General features: G+C 42.4%; 1 protein-coding gene across 43 annotated transcripts in view; it reads right to left on the bottom strand.

Moving 5' to 3' along the window:
• MAPK8IP3 (mitogen-activated protein kinase 8 interacting protein 3) overlaps positions 1 to 14,154 on the bottom strand; it is a 59,478-nt gene that overhangs the window by 23,696 nt on the left and 21,628 nt on the right. For 21 of the 43 annotated variants that reach the window (XM_065030566.1, XM_065030578.1, XM_065030568.1 and 18 more), the window contains 5 exons: positions 10,304 to 10,550; positions 7,527 to 7,629; positions 5,983 to 6,101; positions 3,273 to 3,284; positions 1,907 to 1,924 (listed from right to left, as the gene is read on the bottom strand). In XM_065030566.1, the coding sequence (XP_064886638.1) occupies positions 1,907 to 1,924; positions 3,273 to 3,284; positions 5,983 to 6,101; positions 7,527 to 7,629; positions 10,304 to 10,550 (499 nt within the window). Of the gene's footprint in view, positions 1 to 1,906; positions 1,925 to 3,272; positions 3,285 to 5,982; positions 6,102 to 7,526; positions 7,630 to 10,303; positions 10,551 to 12,993; positions 13,123 to 14,154 lie in introns of all 43 variants that reach the window. The other 22 variants (XM_065030577.1, XM_065030584.1, XM_065030588.1 and 19 more) reach the window with 3 other exon arrangements.

Genomic DNA, 14,154 nt, shown 5'->3' with positions numbered 1-14,154 from the left:
TTTTATGTTTCTCAGTGCAGATTTGGGATCACAATTGTGACCAGCTTCATGCAAGTGAAAGGATTCCCATTATCAGTCTTCCACCAGAAAAAAAAATTAACAGGAGTTTAGACTGTCCATTGCTCTACCTTTTAACAGCTTTCTCACAGATGTTTCAAATATCAAGTCCCAGTCCTACCGTTAAGACCCACACTCAAGAAAACATCTACATCAGACACACTGCAATTGGGCATCAACGTATGGCGACTGCAATACGCAGACTGGGTTGCAAGCACTTTGAAAAATCTGGGGCTAAGAGGGAAGGTCGAATTCAGTATTTCATAAAACCAAACAGAAAGGAATTTAGGGACCAAAAGCACACCTGGATTGTTTCCTGCTGCCAGGGGAATTGCTGGCTATCAGTGTCAGCTTCTGTCTTATGGGGGGAATAGAGCCCACCCGAGAACTAAAGGCAAAGAGACTTCTCCCTGTCAGGGGACAGTGCTGAGGGTTTCAGCTCATTCCTCACCACAGGTCCCAGAGCATGAAGAAGTCTCACAGCCATCGGTGTCTGTGCTCCTTGTCCTGCCCTCTGAACTACCTCTTCCTTTACAGCAAAGGCATCAACAGTTTTCTTGATCTGTTATTTGCTGATTAATTAATATTTGCAATAAAATAAAAACAACACAAACTTGAAGTAAATGGAAGTTAGAGAAACATGGTAGTATACAAGAAGTGAGAACACAACACTCCAACATACAGATCCTCTTCCCACAGTTAAATGGGATGAATTTATGATGGCAAAAGCAAATTCCCAGCAAGAATGAGTAAGAAGCAGCATTTTCAAACAATTTTTGAAAAATTAGTAGGTGGATAATTAATCACTTTGATGTTTCAGGCAACAATGTTCTTTGGATGCTGTATCAAAAGAATATTGCAAACAGCAAAGAGTGAGAGACACTAACTGCAGTATGAACTGAGCTGTATTTTTGGTTTGGAAAGGTGAATGACTTATAGCCCTTTCTTTTGTGGCACACCATATATTGATTGGAAGAACAAGAAGTCATCTGTTTATTCAACGTTTTTCTTGTTCTTTTTAGTGATTCTACAAATTATCAAATAAATATTTAGCCAGTAAGACATTAAAATGGCACAAGGACTTTACAGCTGCTGAGGGACATCAAAGGAAAGAGTTCATCAACAGTTTTTTCTGGACTATATCTTTTTCTTTCCCATTCTTGAGTCATCTGTCCCTCTGTGTGGCTTTTTTTGGGAGGGAAACAAACTCTGGTGAACAGGGTGAGCTATCATGACAGAACTAAAAGCCGCACAGTGTTCCAACCACCAGTATCCTCACCACAGCTTCTACCTTATTTGTGTGTGACAGTCACAGCCCAACGTTTTAACCAGCAAGAGGTCTGAAGGGCTAGTCTTGCAATAAAGAAATGGATGAAGCCACCTCAGAGCCATAGAATGGACACTATAAGATAACTTTATGCAGGTTGTTATGGCAGAGCCCTGCTCATGGGGAAAAAAAACACCATGGAGTGACCTAAAGGAAGTCTCTTCACCCCTTTGTGTTGTGGAGCAAAGGGAAGAAAGGTGTGGACTGAACCCTGTCTAACAGAGCCCATCCTAAATGGTCCACCTCCCATAGCAAGGCAAATAGTGTGAAGCATCAAAGTGGATAATCAACTACAAGAAACAGAGGAGAATGCCCAAACCACCGCTACTGACCAGCAGCATCCTGCTTCTTGGAGAGGTGATACCACCACAACAAAAAACCAAAACCAAGGTAATGCAAGACACATGGAGGGATGTTGAGTGAATGGAGGAAATTTAGAAAAAAAATGCACATTAAAAAACAAACCAAAAAAAAAAGAAGAAAAAGAAAAAAAAAATAAAATAAAAAAGGCCTTCGCCTTACCAAAGAAATCATCCCGTACTATGAGAGCCATCCCATACGAGAAAGGGAACAGAAAGAGATGGGGACAAAGGGGAAGAAAGGAAGAGAAAAAAAGCAGCCATTAAGTACCAGTCTGTAAACAGCAAACGGAGCAGCTCATCAGCGTGTGTACAGCTGTGTGTGGTGCCAGAATACGTGATGCTCAGCAGCAACTAATCTACACCTCGTTCTGCTGCAGCCTGGCCTAACGGGGATTTACACCTGCAGTGTGAGGACAAGCTCAACATGAGCTCATCTGTTTCTTCCATCTTCATCATTTCCCCTGGACTACACGTCTTTGGGTTTCCCATCCCACAACAAAGGTAGTTCAACAGACATTATGAGCACAGTGAGGGAAGGACAGGGGCAGAAGGGAAAACAAAAGGGGGGTGAACACCAAAGCTCTCATCTGGCCTTTTGTACAGGCCCAAATCCATCTCCACACTGTGACAAACTCCAACTCAACTTCAGCGGGAGGTTTTCTCAGAAAGGACCACAAAAAAGTGGCTTACAGTAAAACTGATTTGAATTAAAAGCAAGGATGACGCCATCCCTTTCTTTTGTAGCCTCACAGAGCCAACACCAAGAGGTGCTGAGCAGAGAAAGGTGACAGCGCATCACCACACAGCATCATGCTATTGCGTCCGCACAAGTCACCTGCCTTTACTACGGGGAAAACTTCATCCACTTTGCACTGAAATCAAGAGAGATCCCCTTGACTTCATGTGAAATTGCATCTGGGCCTAAGTGCATTTTATGGAAAGGTGCAAATCTTCTGACAACAGAAGGCGGTGTGTCTTCATCAAAACAAAGGACAGAGCTATTATTTAAACTCATGTTGGGAAGGCAAAGCTTCCATCAAGAAAGCGTCTTTAACGCCACTACAGATATTCCAGAAGAGGGCCAGTCTGCATCAACTAACCCACAGTGGCCACCACGCACATCAGGGATTCCTCACAGCCTGGTTCACCGGGAGGAGCGTGGAACCTAACCCTGTGCCCAGCCCAGCTCTGCGCCAAGCTCAGCACCCATCCTAACAGAAAAAAAACACTTGGCGCCCCGAGACCTTGAGTGACAGGCCAGTGTGACACGGTGGAGCAAACCTGCAGAAAGCCACACAAGAAGAGCTTATTGAAAGGCAGCAGGTGTGTGAGCACAGAGCGGGGATGTCCTGCTGCCCAGGGACCCACCGGTGCAAGGCAACCGAGCGAGGAGAAGGTGGGAGAGGTCTGCAAAGCCAGCTGTGTTTGGACAAGAGCAGGGGAGTATCACACGTGTATACCACGTCATTCGACCTCAACAAGGAAAAAAGAAACAAGAAAGGAAACTGAGCAGAGGAGATACACACCTGAGAACTCCCCTATGGGTCATGTCCAGCGAAGCACAGAGAGACAAGGGAAAAAAAGGAAGTGAAAAAAGGATCAATCAGTGACCGAAACCAACAAAATAAAATTTTGTTCAAAAAAAAATTAACAATGATTCAGCCATTTCAATGTCAAAAGGCATGAAATAGTTAAGGACAGGACCTGCCATGACTGTATATGGCATGACTCTACATACAGGACATTAAAAGAAAAAAAATCAAGGGAAGGTAACCCGTGGTACAACGGCAACCACATGCCTCAGCTCCCCCCAGTTTTCCAGGCTAGAACCTCAGGCAATTGCATCTTCCTAAACTGGATAAACCTTATTTTCTTGTATAGCACTAAATGCAGAACAGCTAGTTCCCACCACCTTCTCACTTCCCCTTCCCTTGTGATTTTAGTAACTCGATCTTCTGACAATAAATGTGCTCTTCAGCTTGCAAAAAGACAATTAGTTGTATTTAAAAACTTTTTTTTTCTTTTTTACACCACGGTGCTGGGACTCAGTTTGATGAGCCCATTTCAACTTCTGTACAAAACTTACCACTACTATGGCTGAGTTTCTGTCTTCACCACAAAACTCCTGTTATCTGAAAGAAGGTTTTAATCTCCAAAGCAAACACAGTTGGGCATCCTAAAACTGAAAGGAAGGACCTGCCCATAGCACACAACCAAACTGCTGGCGCTCCTTCATGTCCAGAAGCAATTGGGACAGGGAAGGGCAGGAAGGGGGAGGACGTGAGGAGGAGGAGCCTACTCAGGATTAGAGGTAAGAACCTGTGATTAACGAGTGAACACACAGGAAAGCAGACAACTAGTGTTCCTAAGGCCATAGTGATAAAACAGGAATTTGGTCTACAGTTACCACTAGTAAATAGTTGTTCTCATTCCACATTTTTTCCCCAGAATACTTCCTCTATAAACTCATGTATGTAAAGCAGTATTAGGGGCAGGGGAGGAAACACACATATTTTATTTATTATATTATGCTGTATTCCAAAACTGCAATGAGGACTGCTAATTTTGTACCAAGAGATGTTGGCTGCTTTGCAGATATCTGGAAGGGATGAGTGAGATTTTCCATTCAAGAAACAGACCTGCCTGCCAACTGCTGCTCAAGGGTGATTTAACTTCAAGCAGGAGCCCCAGCCTTCCTGCAATGACTGCTAAACATCCAGGTGATCCTCAGACCTGGAAATCTTGATTTTCCTTCTAAAACCTTAATTTTGTAAGTATCTGCTTCAATTTCAGACAGAGAAAGCTTGTGCTTTAATTTTGAAGCTTCTGTAGATTTTTTTCTTTTGTCAATCTTGACTTGGAAGTGAAACAACAGATGTTTCAACACTTGATGCATGAGTGCTCTCTAGCATGTTGCAGAGCTAGCACCATGCTTCTAAACCAAAACACCTATCCATATCAAAAAGGTGTTGCAAGTGTTCCGATCGTAGTTTAGAGTGCGTTCTTACATACCAGTCACATTATTGCCTACAATAGTAACAATTGCACAGATTTTTGTCTTTGATAAGCAAGTACTGCATTAACCTCCTTTCCAGTCTTCAGTTCACGCCTTCATGGTTAAAATATTCAGTGAACAAGGTAAAAATCAATCCCCCCTGCACAAACATACCCTTTTAGAGGGTCCTGATACAAGACTCATATTCAAAGGTGTTACAAATATCTTCCTATTTTAATTTCTGCAAAGCTGAGCTGCTGCAAATCTTGTGACATGATTCAGCTCATCCTGTTCTGGACATACATACAGAACCAAACTTAACAAGGTTAACCATAAGCAGCTCTTACACCTGTAATCATCAGAAAGGAAATGTACACTTTCCGGATCAGATCTCTTGCTACTAAATGCATAAACGGCATACTGTTGGTGTCCTATTGATTCCTAAGGCTCCCTAAATCAATCAGTAAAATAGAAAGTGAGATGCGCAGTTATAAACTTTGTCAGCTGCCGATGTTGCCTGAGTATTCAAAGACCACTCATATTGTCCTGAAAACAGTCAGAAGGGCTTAAGAACATGCTTAAATTCTGTCATGAATTAAGGTCTAGATACTCGAAGAGTCCAATACCAAAAAGTATGGCAAGGGCTCACATCGCTACCCGAGGTAAAGCTGCTGCTCTGACTGCTTCAACATCCTAGTCAGGAATATGGACTGTAACAAGAGTTCAGGTATTACAAGCTCCTTCAAAATCAGCCTAAAAAGTGAGTTACTACATCTCTTTGACTATAAAAGGATAAAAACTGCAATACAGACCAAAATACTTTGATATCCCTTAAATTTCAAAAACTTAACAAAAAGAGTTACTTTCTTACAAATTTTAAGCAAACTCCTTATTCCAAGTGAAATTTCTAGTGTGTAAAATTACTGGGGGGACAAAATTTGGGGGAGGAAGCAGAGGAGGAAATTTTGTCTTCGAACTGTTTGTGTAGGAGAATCCTATAGAAAATCAATTATGCCCACAAAGACAAGCCAAATAGAGTTACCCAACAGCTAAAGTTATTTTCTAAGTAAGCATTAGTGTACTATAGGTATGTAGTTCAGTCATATAATGTCTCAATTTCCATGCCATTTTTTTTAAAGTCAAACTTCGAAGTTCTGAAAAAAAAAGAATACAAGTGCTTCTGGAAGCTTAATATAGCTGGAATTGTACCAGGCCAAACAGAATGGTTCTAAAGTTTTTACCTAGCAGATCTGCTCCTTCATCGACATCTCCGATAACTTCAGACCCTGCTGTGGAAAGTTCATGATACAGAGAGTCTGTGTTGATGCCAAATGCTTTGTTCACAATCCCCTGTGTTGGGCTGTTGGAATAAAAACGAAGAACATAAACAAACAAGGACTCTTGTTAGTTGGCAACATTTAATCTAGAACATTTCTCTCTCAAATAGTGAGCATCCCATCAAAACCCTGAGAGCACATTCCACCTGTTCACCATGGGCTGATTCAGGGAACATATTAAAAAAAACCATATTTTATTCCCCATATGAAGGACAAGTACACATCACACACAACCTCAAGCCTTGCCTAGCTGACTTCTTTTTAAATCATAACAGTTAATAACTATTCAATATTTGATTGATAGAAGAATTTCACCTCACAGAAGCTGTCAGCTCTGACTTCTCAGGCTCTGCAAGGATTCCCACACTTCTATCAATTTAGATAGCAACATCAGATAGCAGTAAGATTAGATAAGGACTCAAATGTTGAAAACAGCAATGGTCTGAAAGGTTAGCTGCTTCTTCGGGTGAGTCTATGTGCCAAAATGCTTCTTCACATGTCAGCAAAATGTATTTTATTAAAGCTAAATCAAAGGTGACATTTTTGAATCATATCATAGAGGAGCACACCTCCACCTTTTGGTGTCTCTGGTACCATCAAGAATCTTCTTGCACATGTTGACAGTCCCATGGCTCAAACAGAAAACAGCTGCTACAGGAGGCGAGGATGAGGCAACCTCTGGGTTTGTCATTGTCGACTCTAAAAAATGTTCTTAATGTGGGTATAAATGCTTTTAAGTGCCCTGCCCTGCAGGAGAGGAGTCATCCAGCATGAAAAGAGGCTGTGCAATTTTTCCAGCAGTCTAACAGGAAGGTCAGTACCACTGGATATTATCTCAAGTTGTGTGGCTTCTTTGATAAATCAAGTCTTGCTGATAAAGCCCAGAGATTACAAATGGGGTGCGGCAGCTCCCTCTGACATTACAGACTTAGAGCACATTAAGGAGAAAAAGGAAAAAAAAAAGCGTGGGTGGTTTTTTTTTTTCAATTACAGAAAAATTAGAGCTACCCAGACATGTGAGAGCACTGAGGAGTTAGAGATGCGGGTCATGACCGCACCAGAATTAATCAGTGCCTGCAGTCTAATGGGCAGCACAAGTGACAAGAAGCAACCGGCACTCAGCAATGCATCTTTTCCCTCCTCCTGACAGCCTAAAGCCATGTCTCCTTTGCCTGTCTTAAGCCTTTTGTTGCTCCATTTCCCCATCCTCCCTGATCCAGCACAGCAAACAAGCCCAGTTCTGGGTCAGCTGGACGGATCCTGCAGTCTACCAGCAGACATTTGCCTTCTCCGGAGAACTCAAACAAGGCCAGAACCCATCACAGTCACACTAGGCAGAATATATGGACTTTCTCCAACGGCTGCATCTTGAACTCAGCGTGAGCCATCGCATCCACTCCTGACCCCTCCTAAAACCAAGTGGAAGGTCACAAAGTCATAATCTATACCTGTTACCAGTGCGTTCCAGGCGGGGGTCTTGACACATATCTAGCTCTGGAGTAGAGTCTATGATGTCCTGAACATCAGACCACTCATCACTGCTGCCCATTCCTAGGAAAGACAATACATATGATCTATAGGATCAGAACTTTCAGAGGATGGTATTCCTTGAAGGAAATTTTGCAGCTTTGAATACTGAGGTTTCAAAACTTCATGGTGTCCTGTTCAAAGTCTTAAAACAGGAACAGAAAGTGGCTGGTAACTAGAATCACAAATGTGCCAGTGCTGGGAAGGTGCCCTTACAATTCCAGAGCAGGAAGACCATAAGCATCCCCTCCCCATCACCTATCAGAGCTTCACCAAGGCCACTGGCCTGAATTCTCATTAAAATGTGATAACCAGAAATACTTCATCCATTAAAATAAACTCCAAATAAACTTTTAATCTGTCAGTAAAGACCCTTCAATCACCATGTAGCTTTAGCTGAGACTGGAGACAGCACAGTGATTTTCTGTATAGCTTCACAGAGATTACTGAAGTTATGAATTGGCACTATTTAGTTCTAATAGAAATAAATTTTCAATACAAATTCTGAAGTCTACAACTAGTTTAGATATCCACTACAGTGAAGTCTCACTTAAAAGTTGATACATCAATTCTACCCTGGTTTCTGTATAATCTACAGCCTGAAGCCAGTATTTAAAGAATAAGGAATTTTCGCCTCTTGTGAAGCCACACTGATTGGATACCAAACTGCTCAAAAGCTCCAGCTTGCACCTATTCTAAACAAGCAATACAAACACAATGTCTGTACACACAAGAAAACCTTGAAGGATTAAAGATCTAATTTGTAAACTGCATTAGTCCCTCAAGGGTGCTAGATGTGAAATTTTTGACCTTTCCAAACATCCTCAGAAGCCAAATACACAAAGTCCATGACAACTTGAGGGTTGATTTTGTTCACTTAGACTGGCATCGTGCACCAGCTGGCAACAAATGCCATGTTTGAAAACAAAGTGTGATGTGTATCTGCTGCCAAAGTAGGCATCCATACAGCAGCGGTTCTCAAGCTCGCAGAAACAGAGGCTTCCTTTTCTTTATTTTTTCAAGCTGGGAAGCTTTTCTGCAAATACCTTTGAGTATTTTTTTTTTGTAGTTCAGCTCTAAGGCATTTGCATCAGTGACAGACATTTGAATTACAGACGCATAAAACACATAATTAAAATGCAAGTATCTGTGTTTCTCCTCAGCATGGAGAACTGATTTTGCATTACATGTGAGAAATAGCTCAAAGGTTGAATATGTAGACCACATCATAAAGGTACAACTATCTGCCTTGAGCAGATTCTACAATGATACTTCCACCAAGGAAAAAGCAGCTTTCACGTGCACAATGACTTGCACACATATAGAACAGAGCAGACTTGGACCCAAGAAAGGTACTGATGGTAAATGAGCCTGCTAAGCAGCAGCTGTAAAAATATGGATAAGTATTTACAGAGCATATGAACTACTGACATCCATGCTCAGTCTCTACCAAGTGCTTCTACTGACTCGCCCTGGCCAGGACCACCGGGCAGATCACCATCCACAGGTGGCTATGCAGAAAACATCCACTTTTATGGAGAACTACACTAGTTCCTGGCAGACTGACATCTGCGACCCTAGGACCCCCTCAGCTGCTAATATAAATACAGACTGGGACTCAGTCATGACGATTCTCATTTGAATGCTACAACAAAAGTTATGTGTTGTTTTAGTCTTAATTTGTTTGGAACCAGATGTGAACACCAGCAGAGAATTTCCTCCGTATTAAGAACAAAAGATCAGCCGGTTCAGATGCCAACCTCAGGGACCTATGCTCATCCCTGTGCTCCTGCACAGACTTTCCTTATGATCTTCAGCTAGTTTTACAGTCCTTTTGTTCATGACTTGGAAAACAGACCACTTCTCATTTCTGAAGGCTGCAGCAAGCGTAAATAGAGCACATGCTGGGAGTCCCTCAGACACTACCTTGGCACAGCTACATTAAAAAGCACAGAAAGGGCCTTTTATCATGTTATTACACCATTTTCTTTATTTAAACAGCCTGGTACTAAAGGCTTAGGTGATGGCTTTCCTGACAAGAAATAATGAATTCAAATCACTAAAGGACTCCAGGAAATGGAGAGAAAATAACTATAACTTCCAAAGATTGGTGAGTTTCTTATACAAGAAACAGCCTAAAAGAAAACAGCTTATTTAGCTGAGAAAAACAGCTGGATATAGTTGCTATTTTTAAACACATCAGGATGTGGGACAAGCACACAGAAGATAATTATTTAACCTGACAAATTTGTCATATGAACAACTGAATATCAAATACTTACTAATAAATCCAGAGAGAAAATGAAATGGAAGCTCTGAACTATCATATTGATGAGGTCCAGAAACAGCTTTTAAAAGCTCAGTTAGACCAAGATGGGATTTGACTGTGCATGAAAGAGGTTCCATGACATGGATGAATGCAACTGCAGGGGACTGAACTCAAGAACCTATTTCCATCCTGCATATTTGTGAAGCTATTCTCATTATTGAACTTTTTAAAATTTGCTACCCAGAAAACTGCTAATATCCAATCAGCCCTGTCTCACTCATGGATCTTTCTAAGTAAGGCAACCTCAAATTCTATACTTACAAAGCTGATTACCCCTCAGCCTCCCAGCTTCTTGCTGTAACAGAGGGACACAAGCACTGGGAAGGCAATTACTCTAATGACCAAACCCTCAAGCTGCAGCCTCCATACCTATGCTGACATTCCTCATCTCCTGCGTGACCTGGACTTCCATGTTCCGGCTGTTCCGCTTTTCTCGTGCCCTCTTATTGCTCTTGGTCGTGCCATTGTATTCGCTGATGGGCTGGATGCTCTCGTTCAAGGGGGTGACGGCAGCAGAGGGCACAGATGACGTGGGAGTGTTGGACTTGGTTCCAGTGGTGCTCGGTGTGGCAGCTGCTGAGGACTGCCCAGATTCGGACATTTCATCCTGGGGACACTGTGGCAATTACAGGGTGGGGGAAGAACAAGAAGGGAAAAGCACAGCTATACATTTCAATTAATCTCCCATTTGGTGGTGTATGGCTGCCTTAAAGCATTATGGAGAATGAGTTTTGCTCACTGTACCAGCTACATGTCCAGCGCTTGTTGGTGACACCAGACACTGCAACCACAATGAAGCAGTGAGTTCTCGTGCTGAACTCAGCAAGCAAATCCCACTCGAGAAAGGAGCAATATCCTTTCTTTTTTACTACTAAACATGGTTCTTCACAAGTCACATCAGTATGTGATCTCTTCACCATGCATCTCGGGATAGGTGGCCTTGTCATCAGTGAAAAGCACCTGCAGCTCACACTGACCGCAGTGGAAGCTGATGGGCTTCAGCACTCGCAGTAAACCAGGCCAGCATTTCCCAAGACTGGAAGGCAACATGGATATTGCTTGGGAAGGATCTGGAGTGGCCTCTTGGAGGTCTTGGATGGTGTTATTACGGTAAGCCATCAACACAACCTGGATGAGAGAACAGCAAAGCTGTTTTGACGCCAAACTGCAGAAGCAAGGTGGATACCGAGCTGGGATGGTCTGGCTTTGCTAGCGCAGGAGACCTGTGTCCCCACACCGCCTCCGGCAGAGGCTGGCCAGGCATGGTCCAGCTTGCAACACAGCAGAAACACGTGTGGTCTCCCCACTTCCAAATGACAGGATGACAAGACCCAAGAATTCAAAAATGAGACAAATTAATGTAGGAGATGAATTCCCAGTGTGAAATGCACACCAACGGTTCTCAGTTTTACAGACATTACAGCCCCATTTCTTGTAGTATCACTCTTGAAAAACATGGGAGGCTTTCAAGGCTCTGCCAGGATTTTATACTGTGACCCTTGTTTGTCAATTACAACAGCACAGTTTCACAGCCAGCCAATTAACATCTTGACCAATGCTGTGATCACTTCCAGACCCAAATGAGATCTCCCCATTCTTCACGGCAGCCCACTCTAATTACTGCCTGCAGGGAGACGACAAAATTAATGTTGAGTTACATGTGATAATGAGTTGCAACTGGGTGCAGTGACATTCAGCATCTGCACATCCAGGCCCAGCTTTAATCTTTACTACTTGTCTCTCCCCTCCTGTGCAAGCACTGGAAAGATCCTGATTCTGCTGAGAGGCTGCTCTGAGCCTTCCAACCTTGGAGCTGTGACGCTGCTTCACTTCACTGATTTGGAAATCTTGTTCTCTTATTCCAATAATAACAAGCTCATAATATGACAAAAAAAATCAAAATGAGATGAGAGAGAAGACTGAAAAAAATGGTGAGTTAACCCTTTGCAGCCTTTTTTTTTTTAAATCTAGAATCTTACTAAGTTCTTCCTTTAATTAGACTGGCCTCTGCACACTTATCTTAAAATACCCTGTTGCACACTGCACTCTGGAAGTCAAAGGCTTTATATTGCATCCGTGCATTTGTATTGGAAATCAAGACTTTTTTTAAAACTGCTTTACCATTAAATAAGATCCACATTCTGTATATAGTTTCTACATTGTCAGTCTGGACAGCACCCACATTCCCACATGGACATCCAAATCATCTCCCTGCACATTCGCTGATTTTAGCATCAAGATTGAGATGGAGACTTTTCACTTAGGCTGCTACATGTGAAAACCACACTTCCCACCTGCACCTCATATTCCTGTTTTAGGAGCTGCTTTCCTAATATGTAAAGAAAAAAAATGAAATCAGGTTTCTGAGAACAAATACAACCCAGTAAACTTTGTACTACTTCAACTGTAGTTTGCCTGCTGTGCTTTCTAATCTACAAAGGGACAAAGAGTATCAAGTGTGAAGTGCAACCATAAAACCTCTTTTCCCCAAACAAAACCCCTGTTGGATGAAAGGATTCAGAGCTGTTCTTGTACCCACTCTAAGTCTGTAAGCATAACCAGAGTCCATGAGCATCTTAGTGCTGTAAAAGAGACCCAGGTAGGTCCACCTGTCATTCCTTGTTCTTAGGAACTAGATGTGATTCAGAAACCCTCTATCATCAGTGTCTATAGATTATATTGGTATCAGAGATATGCTATAACTTCTTCTTTATTGACATAATCTGCCCCTCACCCAGAACACACCAGTGAGTAATTACCTTGGTCTTTCACTTACTCTTTGGTTATATATGAGTTTTATGTTTACCTAGAAAACGTACTTCATCCACCTATGAGCCTACATTGGAGAAATTCCTCCCAAACATTAATACCACCAAGATGCTCCTCTTCACAGTCCAGAAGCTCTATTATAATCTTAGCTGGTATCTTCCTCCTATTGACCTGAGTGCTTCATTTATGCTAAATATTCCACTGAGTGTACAGCTCTCCTCTGCAGCGTAGGAGGCATTCTCCATAACCCAGAGCTCACCCAAAGAATACTCTCCACAACCACCACTTACCTACAGCCATACCTGTCAACCTCCTAAACATCAAATGTGTAGTAGTGACCTCCAAAATGCATTGCAAAGGCCCAACATTCATAGCAGTCATATGTCACCATGAGAAGCCACAATTGTATGGTTATAACACTGAAAGCATAGTACATAAAAACAAAAATGTTAAGGACTTTCATCTCCAAAACATTGCATAAAATAAATGTACAACTGAATGTAAAAATAAAATAATACAATGACGGCAACCAAAACAGAAAATAGTAATAATAAGTATACAAGGACACTTAAAATATGACTACAGTATGGCCCTATGAAGAAGGAAAACTAGTCAGAAGAGTCAGGATATACATACTGGGAAGGCGAGCCATGTGTGTGCAGTTGATGTCAGTGAAATATCAGAGCTCTGAAGAAGAGGCGAGGAGTGCATGAGCAGGACTGCTGAGATTTCAGTCGTGCAAAACATTTCAGAAATAGCACTGCAGTCAGAGAGTGTGCAAGAAGCTTGCAGGAGGAAAATCTCCATTCCAAATTGCAAATCTATTATGTCGGTAAATCACACCCTTTCATTATTTATAGGTTTGCTCCAGAACACTTAGGAAATTGTCAGTAACACACCAGCCCATCCAAGTCTTCCACAGCCCAATCTCCCTAACTCCACCCCACCAGCTAACCTGAAATGCAGCACTCAAACGAGCACCAACGCAAATCCCAGCACTACCTGGCAGATACACTAGGAGCAGCACACCACCGCTTCTGCACAGCTTTCTTCTCATCACAAGTGGATTTTTTTTGCCTGACACCACTACCAACATATCACTAAGAGACGCAGTCAGTAACCCTCTATTACCTGAGCTTGGACATCAAACTTCCAATTTATCTGGGTTCCTGTTACATTCTCCTGCAACACAGATGCTGGGTTATCAGTGAGATCTACTCAATGTCTTTCAGAAGTTCTGCGATGGGACCACTTAAAGAATTACACCTTAGCAAGTCTGTGGATGACAGATCTAACTCCAACGTCCTCCCAGCTCTTCTCTAAAAACTAACCCTGCTGCACATACCTGGCTGCTACAGAGCTCAAGGGCACCTTCACCCCACGGCGTGCAGCACTGCCTGGAGACCCCAAGGGATAAACCGCTTCCAGAACCAGAAGCTGGTTGGTCTCTG

Source organism: Columba livia, chromosome 15 (genome assembly GCF_036013475.1).
Source record: "Columba livia isolate bColLiv1 breed racing homer chromosome 15, bColLiv1.pat.W.v2, whole genome shotgun sequence".
NCBI lineage: Eukaryota > Metazoa > Chordata > Aves > Columbiformes > Columbidae > Columba > Columba livia.
This window is presented reverse-complemented; position numbering and strand designations above follow the sequence as displayed.